Source organism: Amphiprion ocellaris, chromosome 18 (assembly GCF_022539595.1).
Source record: "Amphiprion ocellaris isolate individual 3 ecotype Okinawa chromosome 18, ASM2253959v1, whole genome shotgun sequence".
NCBI lineage: Eukaryota > Metazoa > Chordata > Actinopteri > Pomacentridae > Amphiprion > Amphiprion ocellaris.
Window position 1 is genome coordinate 24,307,390 of NC_072783.1, and position 20,592 is coordinate 24,327,981.

General features: G+C 43.8%; 1 protein-coding gene across 5 annotated transcripts in view; it reads left to right on the forward strand.

Annotated features, from left to right (window-relative positions):
• The window catches only part of LOC111582621 (SH3 and multiple ankyrin repeat domains protein 1-like), a 60,021-nt gene extending 43,140 nt beyond the window's left edge, over positions 1–16,881 (forward strand). For all 5 annotated transcript variants that reach the window (XM_035957742.2, XM_035957741.2, XM_035957740.2 and 2 more), the window contains 13 exons: positions 1,126–1,204; positions 6,241–6,323; positions 6,452–6,576; positions 7,847–7,982; positions 8,162–8,242; positions 8,668–8,676; positions 8,869–8,895; positions 8,991–9,047; positions 9,216–9,337; positions 9,945–10,071; positions 10,164–13,404; positions 13,514–14,410; positions 14,692–16,881. In XM_035957742.2, coding sequence (XP_035813635.2) covers positions 1,126–1,204; positions 6,241–6,323; positions 6,452–6,576; positions 7,847–7,982; positions 8,162–8,242; positions 8,668–8,676; positions 8,869–8,895; positions 8,991–9,047; positions 9,216–9,337; positions 9,945–10,071; positions 10,164–13,404; positions 13,514–14,410; positions 14,692–14,743 — 5,036 coding nt within the window. In that variant the 3' untranslated portion in view covers positions 14,744–16,881. The remainder of the gene's footprint in view (positions 1–1,125; positions 1,205–6,240; positions 6,324–6,451; positions 6,577–7,846; positions 7,983–8,161; positions 8,243–8,667; positions 8,677–8,868; positions 8,896–8,990; positions 9,048–9,215; positions 9,338–9,944; positions 10,072–10,163; positions 13,405–13,513; positions 14,411–14,691) is intronic.
• The last annotated feature ends 3,711 nt before the right edge of the window (positions 16,882–20,592 follow it).

Genomic DNA, 20,592 nt, shown 5'->3' on the forward strand with positions numbered 1-20,592 from the left:
GTTCAGCAAACCAGCTCACTTATCACCCTCTTATTGTAAAACCTCTCTACGCTACACAATGGCAAGTTGTAAGAAGAACAGTGATACAAAGAGTTCCACCTTGCAAGCCAACAATACTGGTTCTTCAGATTTGTTATGTATGAAGTCCTGAAAGTCAGTTATCAGTACGCTGCAGCTCCAAGGTGGAAATGCTCCGCCATGGCATTTGCTGTCTGTTATATAGAATGGTTGGCAAAGTAAAAAAATAGATTTTTTAACTAGTCTTGTGCCTGATAGATAGCCTTATTTTAACTATTTGTGTTTAAAACTACAGGAGGCAGAAATCTGAAAAAAAACTCAAAATAAAACAAAACCAAAAAAACAAAACAAGAAAACAAACATGGCACAATTTAATAATCCTCATGCAGCTTTAATCTCTCCTCAGTGTTTCTGTCCTAAACACATCTCAGCTGAATTATTAGCAGAGTTCAACATAGCCACTCATGGCAGGCTTGCATGGTAAATCTACTATGCAACCAATCACTACGGCACCTTAAGATATCACAGGAAAATTAAGTTAATGGCTTACCTGCCCAAAACAAGAATGGCAAGCTCAGAATATAGACTTTATCAGATATATCTCTAGTTCTATGAATAGGATTTGCTGGTATTATGACATGTTTAATGCATTTACTGTCAAAATCTCTTTGTTGTTGATGTTTTTGCGATTGCTCTCATTTCTCTCATTTACTCAAGAGGTGTGTTAACAAGATGCATATAAAAATAGCGCGTGCATTGGAGAAGAGGCGTGTTGGAAAATGGGTTACATATTTCCTGAGGCTGGAATTATCCTTTGAATCATTGTAACGGCCAACGCATGTCACACTCATGTTTACCAGCAGGCCCTTTAGCAGCCCGTAGTGGTACATGTACAGTTATTCCATTTTTCCCTATTTCATCTGCTGCACTGTTCACACAGCGAACAAACCACATGCCATGTTGGAGACACAAAAGCAGGGTGTAAATATTCATTCATACATCTGTTGTGCTGCAGACACAACGCTTCTACAAAAAGATGGAGAGGGTGTCATGACGGAAGCTGAAAGTTTAAATTGGACATATGTTTTGCCTGCATGTGCCTTGCAGAGACCCGCAGTGAGAAAGCCAAGAGGAAGCTTTTCCGTAACGTCACTGTCGGAGCCTACGATGGCACCGATGGCCCCAGGTAAGAAAAGCTGCTGTGACTCTAACAGTGATCGGTCAAAAGAGCACCAGTCAATAAGTAAGTTAGAGCTAAAACAGTAATCTGTCTGCTTCAGTGCTGCTGTAAGTCAAGCTGCCCTGAAGTAAAACAGTGCTCTGTGAATTCTAAAATGCTGGAAAAATGTAAATGTGATAGAGTTTTCACTGGATGCATGCTGGGTGTGCAAAATAGATGGATTAATAAAACTAAGCCTGAGTGGCTGCTGCCTCTGATGTAGTTTTGGATTGTCACATTAGTGTGGGCAGCAAATGAACTGTCTGCTCTCTGTTTATCACTGTAAGGCAAGACTGTGAGGCCAGTCAAGGTGATTGAAATACACTGCTGGTTCGTGGGCTACAATAGGCTCTTGTGTGTGTGTGCAGAACGTGTGTTTATGTGCTCACTTGTTTCACCTATTGTGCTTTGATGTCTTCCTGCTCGCTGTATGCGTCTGTTTTCTGCTGATGCTGAACTGTGCTTGTTCTCTATTGTTGTGCCGCGTGAACACGTCGCCGCTTAAAAGAACAAAGAGCAGCCATGTCATTTTCAGCTCGTCCCCTTTTGACTCTACCAAACATATGCGCTTGTCTCTTTCATACTTCCATCCACATGCTTCTATCTCCCCTTGTTGCTTGTGTGCGCTGAGCGCAATAATGATATAATGAAAGGAAGAGGGGAGTTTCTTCTGCTCTTCCGTGGCATCTATCTAGAGCTGCAGCTCAGCCCTGGGCTATGCAGCTATGTGTGTTTGTTTGGAGTCAGTGTGCATGTGAATGTGAAAGTAGCTGTGTCTTTGTGTGTACATACATCATCCAGCTGATGAGTCATGAGGAGGCTGAAGCACTGGTTAGATCCCTGGGCTAGTGAGGGGGACTTACTAGTTGCCATCCCGAGGTTTTACAGCCTCTTACGCATCACGGCTGACATTGCCGTTGTGCTGAGCAGCTTTCACTGTCATTCAAAAAAAAAAAAGGCATTCACTTTAATGCAGCTGCACTTGTGTTCCAAATGGAGACAGCAGCCACTGGGGTTGTATTACCTGTGCTAAGTTGGTTAAGCATAATTGCAGAGCTGTGGTGAAGTGGTGCTCAATTAAGAGCAAGGTGATCCGGAGCATGTTCTGTCACTGCAGCTAGGCGTTTGGGAGAATGTCAATTACCGTTTCAGAGGGAGATGGAGAGAGGAAGAGTGTTTGTTCGCCTGGGTGCTGATGACAGCTCTGTTTTAGAGGAGAGCAGGGAGCAAAGTTGGCAAATACGTGTGTGTGTGCCAGTGAATCCAGGGTGGGAATCAGCTGTTAGCATATCTGTGATAAACCAGTCAGGGGATGTGCAAATGCAAGCGCTGTCTCCCCCCCTCCCCGTGTTACATTTATACCCATCCCCTGCATCCCCACCCCACAGATTCATCTCCATCTCCCCTATTTTGCAACCAAACCCTCATCCAACACACGTTCTGTCTTTCTCTGTTGTGACAATCGCTGGTATCCTCATCTCTCTCTCTCTTTCTCTGTCTTTCTTTCACATTGTCTTTCTCTTGTCTGAAGTACGCCGGGTGCAGACCATCGCACTCTCTCTCTCTCTCTCTCTCCCGCTGATTCCCCACCTTCCTCGCTCTCTCTCCTCCACTCTCACGGCTCTCTCCGGCTGAGCTCTCGCTGGGAGGAGGAGGGAGGCAGCAGGAGGAGGGAGGCAGCAGGAGGAGGGAGGTGGAGGTGGTGGTGGAGAGAGCGCGAGAGAGAGAGGAGGGGGGGACATGGCAATGGGGGGATGCGGAGAGAGAGATTTCTCTCTCTCCCTCTCTTCTTCGTGGCCGTCACTGGGCCCCAGAAACAGGAGCGTGTGGTTCATTTACAGGTAGCGGCTGTTTCCTCATTCATTGGCTGGCTATGGATGTGAGGAGAGGACAATGGAGAGAGGGGAGAGGTAGATGATGCTATTGAGAGGCCGTGCCTTTTCAAAGACAGACTAATAAGCTATGTATTCTGTGTGTGCGTGTGTGTGTGTGTATGTCTTTGAGTGTGTGCGTGTGCGAATGTGTGCGTGTGTCTTAAATTCGTATTTTCCCTAATGCATGTGCAAATCTCTGGGACGGAAGTATCTATTGAATGGAGACTCTGCAGCATGTTTATTTCTGTGTCTTCCTCTCCGTATGTCTTTGAACACCGTGTATGTGTGTGTGTTAGTGCATGAAAGAGAGCACATATTGATGCATTTCAGTCAGACAGTGTGGGTGTATTTCATTCTCTTTGAGTCATGATTTCTTTAAGCAGATATTTTTAATTCACCAGGACTTCCCATTTATCCCTGTTAAACGCTATTGTCACATCCTGTATTCTTTTAATGTATTTCACTGTATCATAAAAAATGTGTGGTATCTTAACTGTACAGAGGGATGAAACTGAATAAGCCAGAAAATGGCAAGAGTGCGGTTTTTTGATTCCTTTAGAGCTCTAATTTGAGATACCAGTCATTTCTGTGCATGTTTTTGTCTGTGCATGCATTTGTCTTGATGTGCGCGTGCATGTGACTATATACACTGAAAAAAATATATGTGGTCTTCACATATAAAGGTGTATGTCATAGTGCTTGCTGTGGCAGTGTCTTCCCTCTACACATATTCATGTGCTGCTCATCCATCAACCGTGTCTCCAACCACAGTGTGTGTCACTAACATCTGTCAAGTGCTTTCACTTGTGCTGTGTGGGTAATGTCCCCACATAGCCAACCTATCTGCATGCACATTCAGCAGGTGAATGGTTAAAAAGCTGCCTTTTTTCTCAGTGATTGTGGATAGAAGAGAGGATGACTCAGGAGGGTACATAATAACTCTAGTCTCTAGTAGGCTTACAGCTTCATTGCAGCCAGTTCAGAGAGAGCGTGTCCTACTAGCCAGCAGCAATTAACCGTGGACTGGGGACGATAATGCTTTTTGTGGCCCTTCTTGGCTGGGCCATGGTGGTCACTGTAGCCACCGATGAGTGGAATAGATATAACAATGTAAAGGAAATCCAGTGTGTTACTGTGAGCCAGCAGTGCAACTTAGAGGCACCCGGAGGACCACCGGGGCCACATTTCCCCCTTTCACAAGCGGATGGATGGAGAGCCCGATAGAGCTGTCCACCCACTCTGTGTTACTTTGATCCTCAGAGAGGGAAAGCATGATGGAGGACAGGGTGAGAGAAAAAGGAATGAGGTGTGAGGAGCAGATGGCTGGAAGGCGGCTGTGCGTTGGCGAAACAGTAACATTGATGGAGAACACACAAGGGATGGACCTCAGTAGGGGAAACTAGGCATCGTCTGTTCAGTGCTAAAGTTACGGCTTGATGTCGAAGTCTGGATCTTCTGGCCTGTAGGCCAACGCTCATAACTCTGCTGTGCCTCTGTGCCTCCGCAACCAAACTTTGCTTAATATATGCTCAGATTAAATACACAGGAACTTGCAGAGTCTGTACTGTAAGAGACAATGTGGACTATAATATTATTCTGTTATTGTTGTTTTAATGCCAGTGGGTGTTGCTGAAGTGGTTGAGGCAGAATGGAGTTGGAGGGACTTGATGCTTTGCCAGACATAAAAAAACGCATTATGTCTGTTGCCTACAACTTAAAAATGAATTAAAATATTGGCTTTAAAATGTTACATCTTTTTTTCTAAGATGTCATACGGGCTAGTTACCCTGAGGTGCCTGGCTGTAGACCTTTTGGCTCAGCAATCAATCAACAAGTTGTATTTATTTTATAGTTTGCTGGATTTAGTGCCACTGTGTGAGATTGGGTCCACTAAATCCCACAAACATTTTCTACTTCTCATGAAGGTTCTGGTGTGAATTCACACACATTTGCCCAAACTTCCTATTTAAAAGATGGAGGGAAAAAACTTTTTTCCCAATAGAAATTCTGTCCTTGAGCTTACCCAGAGCAGTTTTACTGCATTGTTTTGGCAGTCAAGCTATCACTATAAATAAAGACAATCCTTCGATCAGACCAGTCATCCTGTTCACTTACAGTTGAGCCCCTCTAGGAAATCAAATCCTTTGATTTGATTTCAGTTGGCGTGTCAGTTTGAGTTAACTTGAGGACCACAAACGAACAGAGAAATGAGCTCCCTATGAAAGAAATATCTGGAATTCCTCTTAAATCATACAGCTCTGTTCAAGTCCCGGGGCTCTTTACCAAAAGAGGCAGGGCGAATTGACATTGTTAGAAAGTCAAGTCCACAAATGAGTCATGAGATGTGGCTGTGTGAGGCAGTGTGGAGTCCATTTAACCAGTCCTATATTAGAGAAAGTCTAGTAAAGCAGCGTGGCCAAATGTCCCAGACATGGTAATAGAATAATGAAGGCGCTTGCTGAGCCACAGCTCTAACCGTCACATAATAAGATTGCATCACAACTGTCTGTGATCGCTGTTTCTGCCCTCTCAGGCTGTAGCCTTTAAGCAAGAGGATCTGTCTGTAGGGAGAGATTAGAGGCCTGTCCAACTTCTTCTCGTACATAATTTGAAGTGTCATGTATGACCAGTAGAGCTGCGCAGGAGTCAGTGAAGCAGTATCCTGCAAGAGCTGCCAGAGGCGGTTGAAGCTAATGCAGCGATTTAGGTGTATTTAGAAGTTTCCATTATCAGTATATATGCACATTTTTCTAATGTGCCGTTCCCTCTGGCCCAGTGCTTGTCAGCTCTAGCTGGATTTTGCCAGTAGTATGGAATGTCATGTCATATGCAATTCCTCCCATCATGACACTAACTGCATCCCTGCCATCAACCCCTCTGTGCACCAGTGCTTTTTGTATGACATTCTCAAGCCAACCGATCTTTTGCTGCAGTGTGATTTCATGATGTGATGCAGTATAGCTGTTTTCCTCATTGAGAAAATGCGTTATTTGCATCACAATAAGACTTTTTTTTGTTGCGCCAGAAGTCATATAGCTCTCCCCCTCTCCAATTTTCTCTCTTTTTTTACCCTGTCTCTCTTCATCCCCTTTTCCCCTTCTCCTGTGCTCCCGCTTTACTCTCTTTAAGTGACTACATCATTAAGGAGAAGACAGTGCTCCTACAGAAGAAAGACAATGAGGGCTTTGGCTTTGTGCTTAGGGGAGCCAAAGGTGAGCCTCTTCGTTACCAGTTCCACATTTCTATATTCTAATCCCTCTTTTCCTACGTCATTCTCAAATCTCTTGTTGCTGTTATCTGGGTCCACTCATGGCCACCCTATTTGTCTTCTCCTTTACAGCTCAGACTCCCATAGAGGAGTTCACTCCAACGCCAGCATTCCCCGCGCTGCAGTACCTGGAGTCTGTTGATGAGGGGGGCGTGGCGTGGAGAGCGGGCCTGAGGATGGGGGATTTCCTCATCGAGGTGTGAACTAACACACCGCCTAAACCCACAGCTGAACCTAATCTCAAGTCCTGACTTTTACTAACACAGTTTATCCAGAACCCAGATTTAGATGAAGCCTAAAAACATCCCAACTACTCATGCGCCTTGCTCAATTGGAACCATTTTATCATTTGGTGGCATATATTTCTCATTTTCAACTCAGAAGGAGAGAATTCAAGAACTGTACAGGAGGAAGTCTGTGTACAACGAGAAGATTGATTGCTCATTATGCAGCAATCACAACAAGCCACTGGAAACACAGTATTAAGTTGTTTTTTTTTTGTTTGTTTTTTTTAAACCTCTGGATGCATTTACAGACGAGAAAATTTCATTTTTCATTTTCTCCTCTGTAAACACATCCATGTGATTTTTTTTTTTTTTTTATTCTAGAAGGCACTTTATGAACAAAATAAGCAGCCAGCACCATGGCTGAGCATTTTCACCTTGAAACTGCCATGCACTGATGATAGTCTGAAAGACGCAGATTCAAACAGTCAATATCTTAAATGTAAAAAACCTAAGAAACCGAGCCTGTTGATTTGCAGGATGGGACTTTCTGTATCATTTCTGAAATGGCTTTTGGTTCTAACGTGTCTGCTGATTTATTCCAAGACTAGAACTTTGCATTGTGTAGTCTAGAGTAGTTTTACAGTGTTACAGTTAGTCAAGATACACAGAGATGAGTTTTTTGAGGTTTAATCAATGACCTGAGCATAACCTGTGCTTTCTCCACTGTTCAATAACTGAATGCAACAAGTCTAGGGCATGTTCCTTTAAGACTATCAATAGTAACTCTCTGGGAAAAAAACAGATAGGGTGAGATGAATTGGGTTTTTACACTGTTTCTAAGATGTATTTTAATTAGAGCTGGTTAGAGGATGTTGTACTTGTAACCACTGTTCCTCATTAACAAAGCACAAGCAGTTCGGTCAACATCTCTCACTCCATTTTGTACCTTTCAAAGTTCCTGTGTGCTGCCTTGAAAACTCAAAATGGTGATTGTCAAACCTCCATTAAAGCTGACACATACTGCTTATTGGTATTCAAGCTAATATGAGTCACCTATAGAGCTGCTCAAGCTTTTGAAGCTGTGATTTGCTTTAGTTGTTTCCTGAATTGCTGGTGCACTTGTCCAAAATCCTGCAAAATTATGTATGTTTAATGCTAAACAAGAAATGCCACAATACAGGAAAGCCACAGTCTTAACTTGAATATGCATTCAGTCCGTCTGCATCTTCGTGTCTGTCAGGTTAACGGCCAGAATGTGGTGAAGGTTGGTCATCGGCAGGTGGTCAACATGATCCGGCAGGGCGGCAACAGTCTCATGGTGAAAGTTGTGATGGTTGCTCGGAACCCTGAGCTGGAGGACACGGCTCGAAAAAGAGGTGAGAGTCAGATTTTCCTTGTATGTCGTTTCCATCCTATGTTTATGATGTGACGATAAAGCTGATTGTGTGTTTACTTCATCCTGAGAGTCTCCTGCAATGTGGTTGTCATTGGTGACTGCATGTTTATACAAGAATCCTAAACATTAAGTCTGCATTTGGCTGGCTTCCCTTGGCAGCCCCGCAGCAGACTAAAAGACTGACTCCTCCTGCCATTGCCCTGCGCTCCAAGTCAATGACATCAGAGCTGGAAGACATGGGTAAGATGACAGAGAGGACAAAGGACTGAAACAAAAAAAAAATCTAATTTACGTCTCTCCACTGCTTTTTTGTTCTTGTGGTTCACATTGAAGTAGCTTCTTTTAGGTGGGTTAGCAGCTTTTCTGCAGAAGGAGGGTATAGTACCACGGTGCGATTAGGGAAACACAGCATTAAATATTAACCGAGTTGATGCAGAGGGCCAAGAAAATTATCCAGTAAGGTGCAATTTCCTTCTTTCACCAGCAGTAGCTTGATGCAGGAGTCTTTTGATTAATTTACACTTTTGATGTTAAGAAGAAAGGTGATAATTAAACAGTGAAGAGATACAAAAACAACTGCATGTTGTGAAATCGTACTTTTCAATTGCTATCGGTCATAAACTCTCTGTTTTTTTTCTTTCCTGAACCAAATGTGCTGCATACAGTCGACAAAGGTGGGAGAATCACGGATTTGTGTGCTCTCATGATCATTTCTGTTCCTATCACCATCCCTCCCATCACATCAGCATTCACACCATCACATGTGTCTGAGTATGTATTTCACCCTTTCATCTGCTTTATACACATGACTACCTGGCAGATCTAGTCACACCTAATTTCTGTTTCCCGAATTATGTATGCAACAGCTGCCTCTCCGTGGAAAAAGAAAGCAGGTGAATACCAGCCTTTATCGTTTCCCCCATCAGCCCCTGAGCTTTAATTAAAAGTCAGCCTGTTTGATGCTCCTTTTTTTCTCTTCCTTTTCCAGACTACGAGTCCTCTCAGGGTCCTGATAAGAAGAGGACAGTCTATCAGATGGCGTTAAGTAAGAAATCACTCTCACCGCTCGTGTCATACTGTAAGAGGGTGTTTTTAAATCTTAAGGGGGCATGAGGGTTCTCACTGAAATCCTATTTCATGTTTCTTTGTTGTGTTCTCTTCCAATACCTCTCTGCTGTTTTTATGCCCTGTCCCTGCTCTGTCTTTGTTTCAGATAAACTGGATGAAATCTTGGCTGCTGCCCAACACACTATTACATCAGACAACCAGGGCCAGAGAGGTCACGGAGGCAAGAGGGACCGGAGCAAGAGTATTGTTCCCAACCTCTCCAATGAGGTACTGCTGAGAATTAGCAGGAAATGGTCCTAGTTGTTGTCGTTACCCTAACTGGGGGAGTCCTGGTTGTTTTGTGGGCGCAATTTCTGCATAATCAAAATATTAACAAATCCTGAACAGCTATGCATCACTCTCCTTGTCCTGCAGTACAGATTAACATACACAACAGAGCTTCTCCACTGCTTCAAGATGTAGCACATATTTAGTCATGGAAGTGACTAATGCTTGCAGAAATGATGCCTATCTATAAAGCAGCCAGGTCTTAAGCTTTTTTTTTTTTTTTTTAGCTCTGTGTATTCTCCTGCCCTCACTGCACTTAAGAGAAAAATGATTGACAATGAACCACCCACACCAAAACATTTGTTTCACTGTGAGTCAGGTTGTGTCCATTCATCTAAGCTGTGCTGCCTGGTACACTGACACTGACTGGTTCTTCTGTATTGCATTATATAGTACAGTATATCAACTCAATATCAGCTTAACAGCGAATATCAATTTTAGTTAATTAAATCTGAGTAAATCTCTCCTCTCTTCTCTTTACTCCCTCCTTCCTTTCAACTTTCTCTTGCCCCCCTTTCTTTGTTTAAAATCCATTTTAAACCTGAAGCAACCCTATGAGCAGCAGTCATCAGTGAGTATGGTACAGCCCGGACCAGGTTTTGGCTACAACCAGGCTCATTTTCAACCAGGCCACGGTCCTCAGCACGCGGTCATGATGCGTCAAAAATCTATCGGTAACGACAGTTGTCATGGAAAGATTTCTCTCAGCTCAATATTTCATTTTTTTCTTTGGTGAATTTGTAACTGCTTGTGTTTCTGTGCTCAGGTGTAACAGAGGAGGAAAGGCAATACCTCCACCCACCTGCTATGAAACTGGCTCGCAGCTTGTCAGTGCCAGGACCAGAAGAAATCCCCCCACCCCCTAACACATCTGCACCAGAGCCACCTTTATCGGCAGGCCCTCATCCTGGGAGAGGTCCTGCCATGCCCATACCCCCTGTATCTCAACCCCACTACCAGATCCACTCTCAGCCAGGCCAGCCTACTCAAGCTAGCTGGGAGAGGGGAGGAGCTGGTGGGATGAACCAGCAGGTCATGGTTCCCACACTCCGCAGACAGTCGGAAGGACTGTGCATCAGAGAGCCAGATGTGCCCAGGAGGGGTGGTGGGAAGATGGGAGGATTAAGAAGAGGCTACAGCAGTGCTACACCACCAACGAGTGCTAAGCCTAAGGCCCAACAGGCACCACAACATCACCCACACGTGCCCAACAGGGAGCAAGTTGGAGGGGTTGGCAGGGGGGTGGCAAGGAGGGGAGGACGGGGTGCTTTGATGAAGCAATCAAAAGTGGAAGATGGGCTGAGACAGCATCGGGGGAAAGGAGGTGCAGCTAAGGAGAAGAGCTCCATCCCCATCCCCACCATCATTGTCAAAGCACCCTCCACCAGCAGCAGCGGTCGAAGCAGCCAGGGCAGCAGCATGGAGGCTGAGCACTCTCAGGATGCTGAAGACCAAACCTCCATTGACGCAGCCCCAGACAGCCCCAATACCAACCTACCCTCACCACTCACCCCTTTGCCACCTCAGCCCCCTATATCCACTTCTTTGCCGTCATCGACTGTTGCACCTTCTGTTTCCTCGCAGCAGCACCTGGATAATTTGGATTACACTTCAACCTTAGGGTCGACTTTTGGAGGAGGAGGAGGAGGAGGAGGAGGGGCCCGCAGGGAAAGAGAACGTTTCAGAGATATGAGAAGAAAGAGCGCATCTTTCTTCCTCTCATCTGAGGAGGATATCCAAGGGGAGGCAGGTGGAGGACTAGGGGAGGCAGGAGGAGCACTAGCGACACGCATCCAGCCTTTACAGGGCTCACAAATGGAAGTACCAACACCTCGACTACGGCCTTCTAAGTCTATAGACGAAGGCATGTTTTCTGGAGACAACTATGTCAACTATTCCAGCAGCATGCCCCCAGCCTTTGGCCTACCTGAGTATTCTTCCCCTATCCTCAGTCAGGATGGCCAGCCCAAGTCAGCTCCATCACTGTATGGCACACAGCCCACTACTACCTTCATCCACCCACTGACGGGAAAAGTTCTGGACCCCTCGTCCCCACTTGGCCTGGCCCTGGCTGCAAGAGAGCGAGCCCTAAAGGATGACCGCAGGACACGCCGAGAGGAGAGACACTTTGGTCGCCAGCTATCCACAGTAGGAGCCTTCCCGACTCCTGTTCAGACTCCAACACCTTCCCTTTTTGCAACCCCGACACAATCAACCTACACCTCTCCAGTGTCCCTCCACCTAACATCCCCCACTACCACCACCTCACCTGCATCTCTGAGTCGACCACAGTCACCAAGAATATTGCGTTTGGGAGGAGTAGGAGGTGGGGAGAGGATGGAGAGAGAAAAGGAGGGAGGACCCAGGGAGGGTCTTAGAGTTCGCTTCTCTGAGGACAGAAACAACCAGTATTCAACACAGTATTACCCACAGAGCCCCAGGGAGAGAGAAAAGGAGGTGTACGACACCAGACCTGCTCCACCAATACAGCCTCCTCCTCCACCAGCTCAGCCTGCCCCCCGCAGACCTTCGTTTCTTCAGATGGATAGCACTCCCAACACCAGCTACATTCCTCAGTACACCGTCCCTACAGCTCCAGCGCAGACACATGACGCTATGGGAGAAGCAAGAGCCGGGGCAGGTGGAAGTCTAGGACTGATGGTTCTACCTCCGCCAGCTCCCTCAATAGATGCAGATGATGAATTTGTCTTTGCAGATCCCTTGCCTCCTCCTTTACAGTTTGCTAATGGTAAGAATGAGAGAGTGCAGCAGTTTCCTCAGCATCATCAACACCAGAATCAACATTCAACCTCTGTTGCTCCACCTCCTCCACCTCCTCTTCCATCCTCTAAAACCTCAAATGCTCCACAATCCTCTTCGCAAGGGGGTGATTCTGCTGCCTCCAGCCTTACCTCCTATGACAGCGAGGTGGCCAACCTCACACAATCTGCTCTCTCTCCATCTTATCCATCCCCACAGATATTTCCCCCTTCCTCTACCACCGCCACCACCACCTCTGCTGCTGCTCTGCCTGCCACATCACTTCACAGACCCCAGCCCATGTCCCATTCTCACCACTATTACAGCAGCTCTAATGACCCCTCAGTAGGTGTTCACACTGCAGCCCAGGACAGAGGCACAGCTGCCCTTACTACCACTATGACGTATGCTACCACTACCATGACAGCAACTGCTGCCGCCGCCACCACCACAACCTCTCCAGCGTCCTCTGACTACAGCATGACCATGGCTGGGCCCAAGGCCGGCCTCGGCACAGGAGGTAAAGCTGCTGACCACACCCATCATACGACTATTATGCCCAAGAGCGGGGACTGGCAAGATGCTGTGGTGGACTCCGGGATTGAGGAGCTCGACAGTCACAGCAGTAGTGACCATCATTTAGAAATGCTGGGACTGAGTGGCTTGAGAGGAGAGAGAGGAGGGATCGGGGGAGATGGGCGAGGTGGAGAGGGAGAGAAAGGCGGTGAACATCAGGACCCTTGCACAACCTACTCAGGTGGGCAAGCATTTGAGGTGCACAGCGCCAAAATGGCAAACCCCGTGTTTCCAAAGATGACTCATTACAAGGAGGGGGGAGGGAGGGGCCCATCTGTAGCATTACGTAGGCAGAACAGCACCAACCCTGCTCCTTTGCAGTTACAGAGGCAAAGCATGCCAGAAGACGGCAGTTTAGATGGAACTCTTGCAGACGATAGGAAGCACAAGCAGAGTCGATCCAGAATGGAAGATGGTTTTAGCTCCACCCTTGCTGCCTGCTTAGAGAGGCCCATGGACACTCGATCGGTGGGTTGGGGTGAGATTGGGGAACACGAGCAAGTCGCAATACAGAGAGGTGGTTTGCTTATGGAAGGCCGCAGACTTCACTCACCTCTGTCGGGTGTGAAAGCCAGTATCATCAATGAACTCAGTTCCAAGCTGCAACAGATGAGCGGCATGAAGAGCATGGATGACTGGAGCCACACTCCAAAGTCACCCACCATGCATAGGTTTGTTTGTTTTCATCAACTGGTCTTTGATATTAAAATTACCCAAATTTGTATATCTGCTTGTTTTTACTAGTTTTATGTTAAAACATACATTTTGTGTGTCTTTCAGATATTCTGCAGATTACACAGATGCATTTCACAGCCCCCCCACTGGCCGCTCCACCTCACCGCTACCTACCTCCTCCCCTCAGCATCGTCAGATCCTGACACCCAACCTCTCGGCTACCCCTTCTGTCTCTCCGTCCCCTCAAGTCCCAGTTCAGCGCAACTGGACCCGATCCCCTTCTCCACAGATGCCTTCCTCTCCGGTTCATTCACATCCTCCCCATTCTCCAACCTACTGCCCATACCCAACATCACCCAAGCATCGATCCAAGTTCCGCAGGCAGACTTTTGACTTTCAGTGCAGTCCTACAAAAGAGATGCGGTCCTCAGTTTCCCGGCGGCGGGCTCCCAGTCCTCTAATCTATAATACTGAACAGTCAAACCCCACCCCTCCCAGGCCCTCCTCCCTCCCTATCCTCCCCAGTACACCTGTCTACAACAGCCCCTTTGATTTCCCTGGACCCCTCACTCCTCCTTCTCCTGGCCTCCCTCTAGGAGACCCTTACAGGGCTTCAACTCCTCCACTGTTCTCCCCATCTGGTGTACCAAGTCCAAACCCACTGCTTGTCTCCCGCTCTCTCTCCCCAACTCATTTTCTCTCCGGAGCATCCTCCCCCATGCATTTGCCACCCAGCCCTTCCTGTCTCAACTATCCTCACCTCAACCCTCCTCCACCAGCCAAACCATTCGCCATCAAGCCCCTGCCCTACTGGACCAAGTATGATGTGGCTGACTGGCTGGTTTATCTAAACCTGGGTGAACACAGAGACCGTTTTATAGACAATGAGATAGATGGATCGCATCTGCCTTCACTCACCAAGGACGACTTCTTGGATCTGGGAGTGACACGTGTCGGACATCGAATGAACATCGAGAGGGCGCTGAAGAAACTCACTGACAGGTGAGGGAGGACACATAGACTCTGGAACACGTAGAGACAACGGGGTCAAAACATCTTAAAGGAAGCGCTGGATGGTGAAGGAAAGTGTCTCATTATTGCCATGCAAGTTTTCTCGACCATCCCCTTCCTTTATTAGATGCATATAATTTGATAAGTTATCCCATCATTTCCCCCCCCCTTCTCTTTCTCTTTATTAACCTGTGTTATCAACCCTATTTAGTTTGCACTGTCCTTAATTTCCACCCATTCTTATTCCTGATTTGCCCTCCTTCTCTCCCCAGGCGGCTTTCCTCTCCTTTGCATGTCACTACTTCTCCCCGAGACACAGACTGAGAGAGTGAAGGGATGATTCAAAGATGAAAGAAAGGGAGAGAAACAAATTGACAAAGATGAACAATGACAGAAGATTTGCAAGAAAAGAACAGTGGACATCAAAAGGTTGTGTTGAACTAAAACTAAGGGATGGTTGTGTGGGGGAAGATGCTGTCTTTGCTATATACATGTAGAGAATACTGCTGTGAAATCTGTGGATGGCTATTGGTCAAGAAATGGTATGAAGAAAGTAAGAATTTTTAAAGATGACGCTCTTTAAGTGAAAATATACTTTCGAACTTTTGATGGACAGGCATTTAATTAACGCACCATTTTGTGCTGTAAAAGAATAAACACACATACAAACTTACACTCATATTCTCACACACACACTGACAGATGGATTCTCACACCATCTGCTGCTTAGCAGCAATGTGAAAACTCAAGTCTGTGTTCAAAGAAAAGTTGAAAAGTTGCTGCTTAAAGGGTGAAGCCCAATTAAATGTTCTTGATTGTGACTGAGCTTAAAGCTCTGATGACAACAGAAACATGAGGGCCACATCCAAACATCAGTTTCGTAGCTTTAAGCAGATCAGAGTATCAAATGGCTGTGAGTCCTGGAGCCAAAGTCAGATTATGAGAGAAAGGGTTTTGTTTGTAAATGATGATAGAAGAAAATGATAGACAACAATAATATTATTGTTTTTATATATTTGCCATATTCCCCAAAGGATGCCCCAATAAGCTTTGTATGTATGTACTTTGCGAGCGCTAAATATATCTTACATGTTTAACGGGATTCACTATTAGTAGAACCATTTGTTTTGTACTAAGTGCTGATCGCAATCATTCATTTCAAACTAGTCAGGGTATTTATAACTGTTGAAAACAAGTTGTGGGTAATGAGGACATACAAATATTGAGAAAATATCGTTGTGAAATGAACGTTTTTTAAAAACTTATTTTCCGGATTCCTCTACAGAAAGGAGAAGATATATTGGATTGAAAAGGGTTAGTACGTCATTTCAAATCCATCCTTTCTTAGACTTTATTGGTGTTTATGGCCATAGCACAGGTCAAGGGATGGATGCATCCTCTTTGATGCCATAATGTTGACCGCTCTCTCTCATACAGCAGGTGAAGTGATCAAAAAGGGCTTTTTACTGCTTCTCTGTCTGCCTGACTTTCCTCAGCCTTCAGCCTCTGTGAGTCAGTGTGTCTGATTTTGTGCGTGTGTGTTCGTCAGCCTGCATTGGTAGCTAAAATGCTTTCCCTGACGCACACCTTTCTCTTTCTAATGCCTTTTCCAAAACATATTTATAAAGGTTAGAAAACAGTTTTTTTTCTCACCACTTGACAATCCCAATGTTTCCCTGCTCCACACATTAGCCCTGGAAAAGAAATGCTCTGACCCACTTTTAAAAAGTTTTTTTTTTTTTTCTGTGATAAGCTTAAAATACTGTATGTGTTACATCTAGGTGAACATGAACATCCTGGATTTTTTTTAACATGCCAGTTTAGCCATTCCCTGCAGTGGATTCAACTGTAAGGCGAAAAACAGATCATTTATAGCTCTGTATGTAATGATGATGATGATGATGACAATGATATCATAAAAATATAGTATAATAAAGATTATAATATTAAGTATGTAAACATTTATAAGAATCTCCGTCTTCCAAATAGTGTGGGCAAATTCTTTGAGGCTTTGTTTTGTTTCTGTTTCATTTTGGGTTTTCTCTAAATGCTTTCTATACTGCTCGCCCTGTGGTGACCCCAGTGAAGCTGACACGTTAGTTAATGCATATTTTCTACGTGAGTTTAAAATTATGACTGTGTACTCTCACGCTGAGTTGCCTCAATGCTGTCTCACGATGGATGCTACTCTGAAAAGTGGAAGGACTGAGCAGTAGTGTAGAAAGCATTACATACTATTATTTAAAAGAATATTTTAGGTCTAGTGAAATGCATAATGAATATGACTACATACAGTATGAGCATAAGTATGCAGAGATAAAAAGGTATATATATATATATATAAAAAAAATTATATAAATTTTGTTTTAAATAAAATACAGTATCTATATATATATATATATATATATATATATGATAGAGGTACAACTAAGGTGTTGAAATAAATGCTAAAATAAACTATGGCCCTGTCGTGGTTCTCTTTTCTCCTCGGATCCCCTCTTCTGACAAATTCACATAATGATCTAATTTAAAGAGCTCTGTTTGAATTGAGTCATTTGGCAGCAGCTCGTCTCAGCCCTGCGGTGGTTCAACACAACATTGTTTTCAGGTCCAGGATTGTTTTCCCATCAGGCTCACTGAGCTAATAGGACAAAAGTTTAGAGCTCACAGATAGTAAGAAGATGAGATGGCTTAATTCAAAGCAAGCAGTGGCTGCATCCATGCAGCAAAACCAAAAGATGCCTTTAAGGCATGAAGAACAATGAAAACAACTTGGAAAACGATGACTGTGAGACTGTTTGCAAGCACGGTGGCCCGTTTAAGGTTCGAGGGAGAATAGTGTAACTATAATGCTGTTGTTTTTTTTAAAGTTTCTTCTCAGTTGTCCAGGTTGTCTGTTCTTTGTCTTTGGATTCTGCTCAAAGTTTAAACACTGCAGATGCCAAGAGTAGTTTTTGTCTGTGGGAATGAAGGCACAATTGGGACCCCATGTGCCAAAAAGAACAGTTTCAGTGCACCTTGGTACAGAAAGTCTTTGGACTTACACAGGAAAGATGTACACCGTTTGTCCCCAAAATAGTCCGTAATTTATAGATTTAATGATGTTGGTTCAGAGCACTGTTCTTTAAGATGTCGAACATGTTCAGATTGTAATGAGATCAGCAAACCGCCACATCAAATCATCATCGAGCTTTTGCAACTGTTCTTCTTTCACTTGTTTAATCAGATTTTTTTTTTTTTTTATTTGCCACCCTTCCCCAAGTGGAGGCTGTTTTGAGTGATAGGAAGTAAACGGGCACTAAATCACGAGAGCAGTTTTAGTCTTCTAATATGGAAGTAGACTTTTCCAGTGCTGTAAGTACCGCATGTGCTGTCTAGTTTGCCTGCATTGCACTGGGATGGTAGCAGACATCTTTCAGACATGCGCTCTTTTCCATTAATCTGACAGCATCGAAACATATCAACTGTATGTTTGAATGAACACCCATGTCTGTAAACGTTGAGAAAGCTATTTTTGGATCAGACTGACCAACATTCATGTATCACTTTATACTTGGCACAATTGTGAACTGCATGCCTTCACATTAACAGACAGGCAAACAGATTTGACAAGCAACATGGTTTTGGTGCTTTCTTTAATGATTCATATTCATGTTTCTTATATGGCTATAGAAACGCCACCATATCCGCAATGCTTTGGCTACAAATGCAAATATTCTACTTAGAGATTGTAACACCAAAAATCTTGGTAAATTAAAAAAAAAAAAAAAAAAAAAAAACTATGACAGAAAAATAGTTTGACTTTAGAAAACAGATCAGACTTTTACAATAAAATAAAAGTATCCCTACAGCTATGATGGAGCTCAGGACTGAGGATGGCCGCTAACTAATAAATAATTTTACTGCAGCTCATAAACTGTGACTCTGTGTGTAACAACTCACCTGTTTGTAGTGAGGACAAGTACACAATGACATTTACTGTTAGATCCTGAACAATCCTGTCCTCTATGTTAATAAACTATTAGCTTAGGTTTAGTCTTTTGTTTATTGTGCTGTCCAGTATTTCCTGTATCCCAAATTTCACATTCCGTGGCTTTCCGTCTCCATCACTAAATAAAGCCACAGGAACTTTAAGGTAAAGGCGACCTTTGTCTGAATGACAGAATGCCGTCACTGTAACAGACCGGTGAAGCAGCAATGTTATGTATCTCATTTGGATGAAGTGGCCCTTTAATGTCACCCTGCATCCCTTAGAAGAGGTGTAAATTTTAAAATCATTGTGACATCGTTGCAGTTAACAGTGTGAGAAGGGATGACAGTACGGCACAGTGTTGTACTGGCATAGTCAAGAGGGCTCTCGATTTACCAGTCGACCCGTATTGCAACCCTTCACCTGTTGTCATGAGTCTCTGGGTAGTGACCAAAAACAAATAGATTATAGATTCAAGCAGCTGAAAGTAGTTTCAGAGTAGAGTCACTGCTCCGTTGCATTGAAAGAAACCAGCTGAGGTGGTTGGGGCTGTGATCAGGATGTCTGCTGGGTGCCAATGTGGAGGTTTTCTGGACAAACGGGACGAGACCCCAGGGGCATCAAAACTCGATGGAGGGATTATATATCTCATCTGGCCTGGGAACGCCGCAATTCCTCAGGATCCCCCAGGAGGAACTGGAAAACATTACTTGGGAGAAGGATGTCTAGAATGCCCTGCTCAGTTTGCTGCTACCCAACTCCAAATAAACAGAATAAAAGGGAAGGGAAGAGGGAGTCATTAAATAAGACGAATACAAAATACCCTGGAGATCTCATTAAAGACTTTGACTGATCATCCTCTATGATCCTTGACATGAAGAGAATAAAGATTCAGGATTCTAAACAACATTATATCACTAACAAATTGACAACGAATGAGTCAAAACTGACTTTTGTAAACTCATGATTTTTGCCCAGTTTACTGCAGAAGAAAACTTATTACAATTCCTGACCCCACAGGCCTTAAAGGAACCAGCGTAGTGTGATCTGTCCACCTAGACAGTGCATCTGTGTTGCCTTGTTTGACAGGAATCTGTGCATTTTCCTTTTATTAATGATTATTTGATGAGCAATTGTGTATTTTACTTGAATGAAACCCCAACTGACTACACAGGCTGAATATCAAATTTCTACTTTACAAAAATTCCTCTGTGCAGGAAAAGCCCTGCTGTCACAATTAGCAGCTAAAGAGACACATATTGTTCTCAAAAGATGGTAGTGACCAAAATAGAGTTTTAAAAAAAGCGCATATTGGACTTAGATACAGCAACTATGACTCCAAATCAATCATAACGTTGCTCTACACCCAAAAAAAAGAAAGCTTTTGTTTTTAACCACTTTTTTTCTCAGAAAAAAATATTAATCTGCATGTTAGAGTAACAGTAAATAATGTCCACCTCAAAAATCTGTATTTTAATATTTGGTCAATTATTCTTTTACAGTGTTTGACCATAAAATCACACAGTTGTTCTGCTTTTAAGTAATCTAAAAATATCAACAGTAGTTGTTAACAGTAGTTAAAAGTATTTTATAACAGGAATAAAGACTGAAAAATGGTCAGTTCATTTTAAAACTTAATATTGTTATTTTACAGATTGCCACTGTTTTGTTAAATTATTGATAATACCTAACAGAATCACAGAAAAAAGTATTAACTTATATGTTAACCATATTTGTAAAAACTGCCCATAATGCCTACATCCAACAATAAATAAATAAATAAATAAATAAATAAAAAATCTGTATTTTTTTGAAAAAAAAATCTGTTTCATTCTTTTACATTCAGTGACAATGAAATACTGTGTAAATATATTTGAAACTGCTAAAAAAATATTATTAATTTACAAATATTTGCAAATGTTTTTCCCACAGTTGTACTCTTCAGTGCTCCCTTGTTTTTTAATATATTTTTTCTGGCACTGTTGCTGCCAGATTTTGAGAGTTGTTTTCCAGTATTTTTTTTACAGTGTGTAACTGCTGGTTGAGCAAAAACACAATCGGGAAAACTTTCTCCATGTGACTTCAAAAGGTGAAATGTCAGTTTTGTGCTCACAACCTGTTTCTGTTGCACCCAGCAGCCCACAGAGCCTCAGTGAGAGCAGACAGCAGTAAATAGACGGTAACTCTGGATGACACCGGCGTT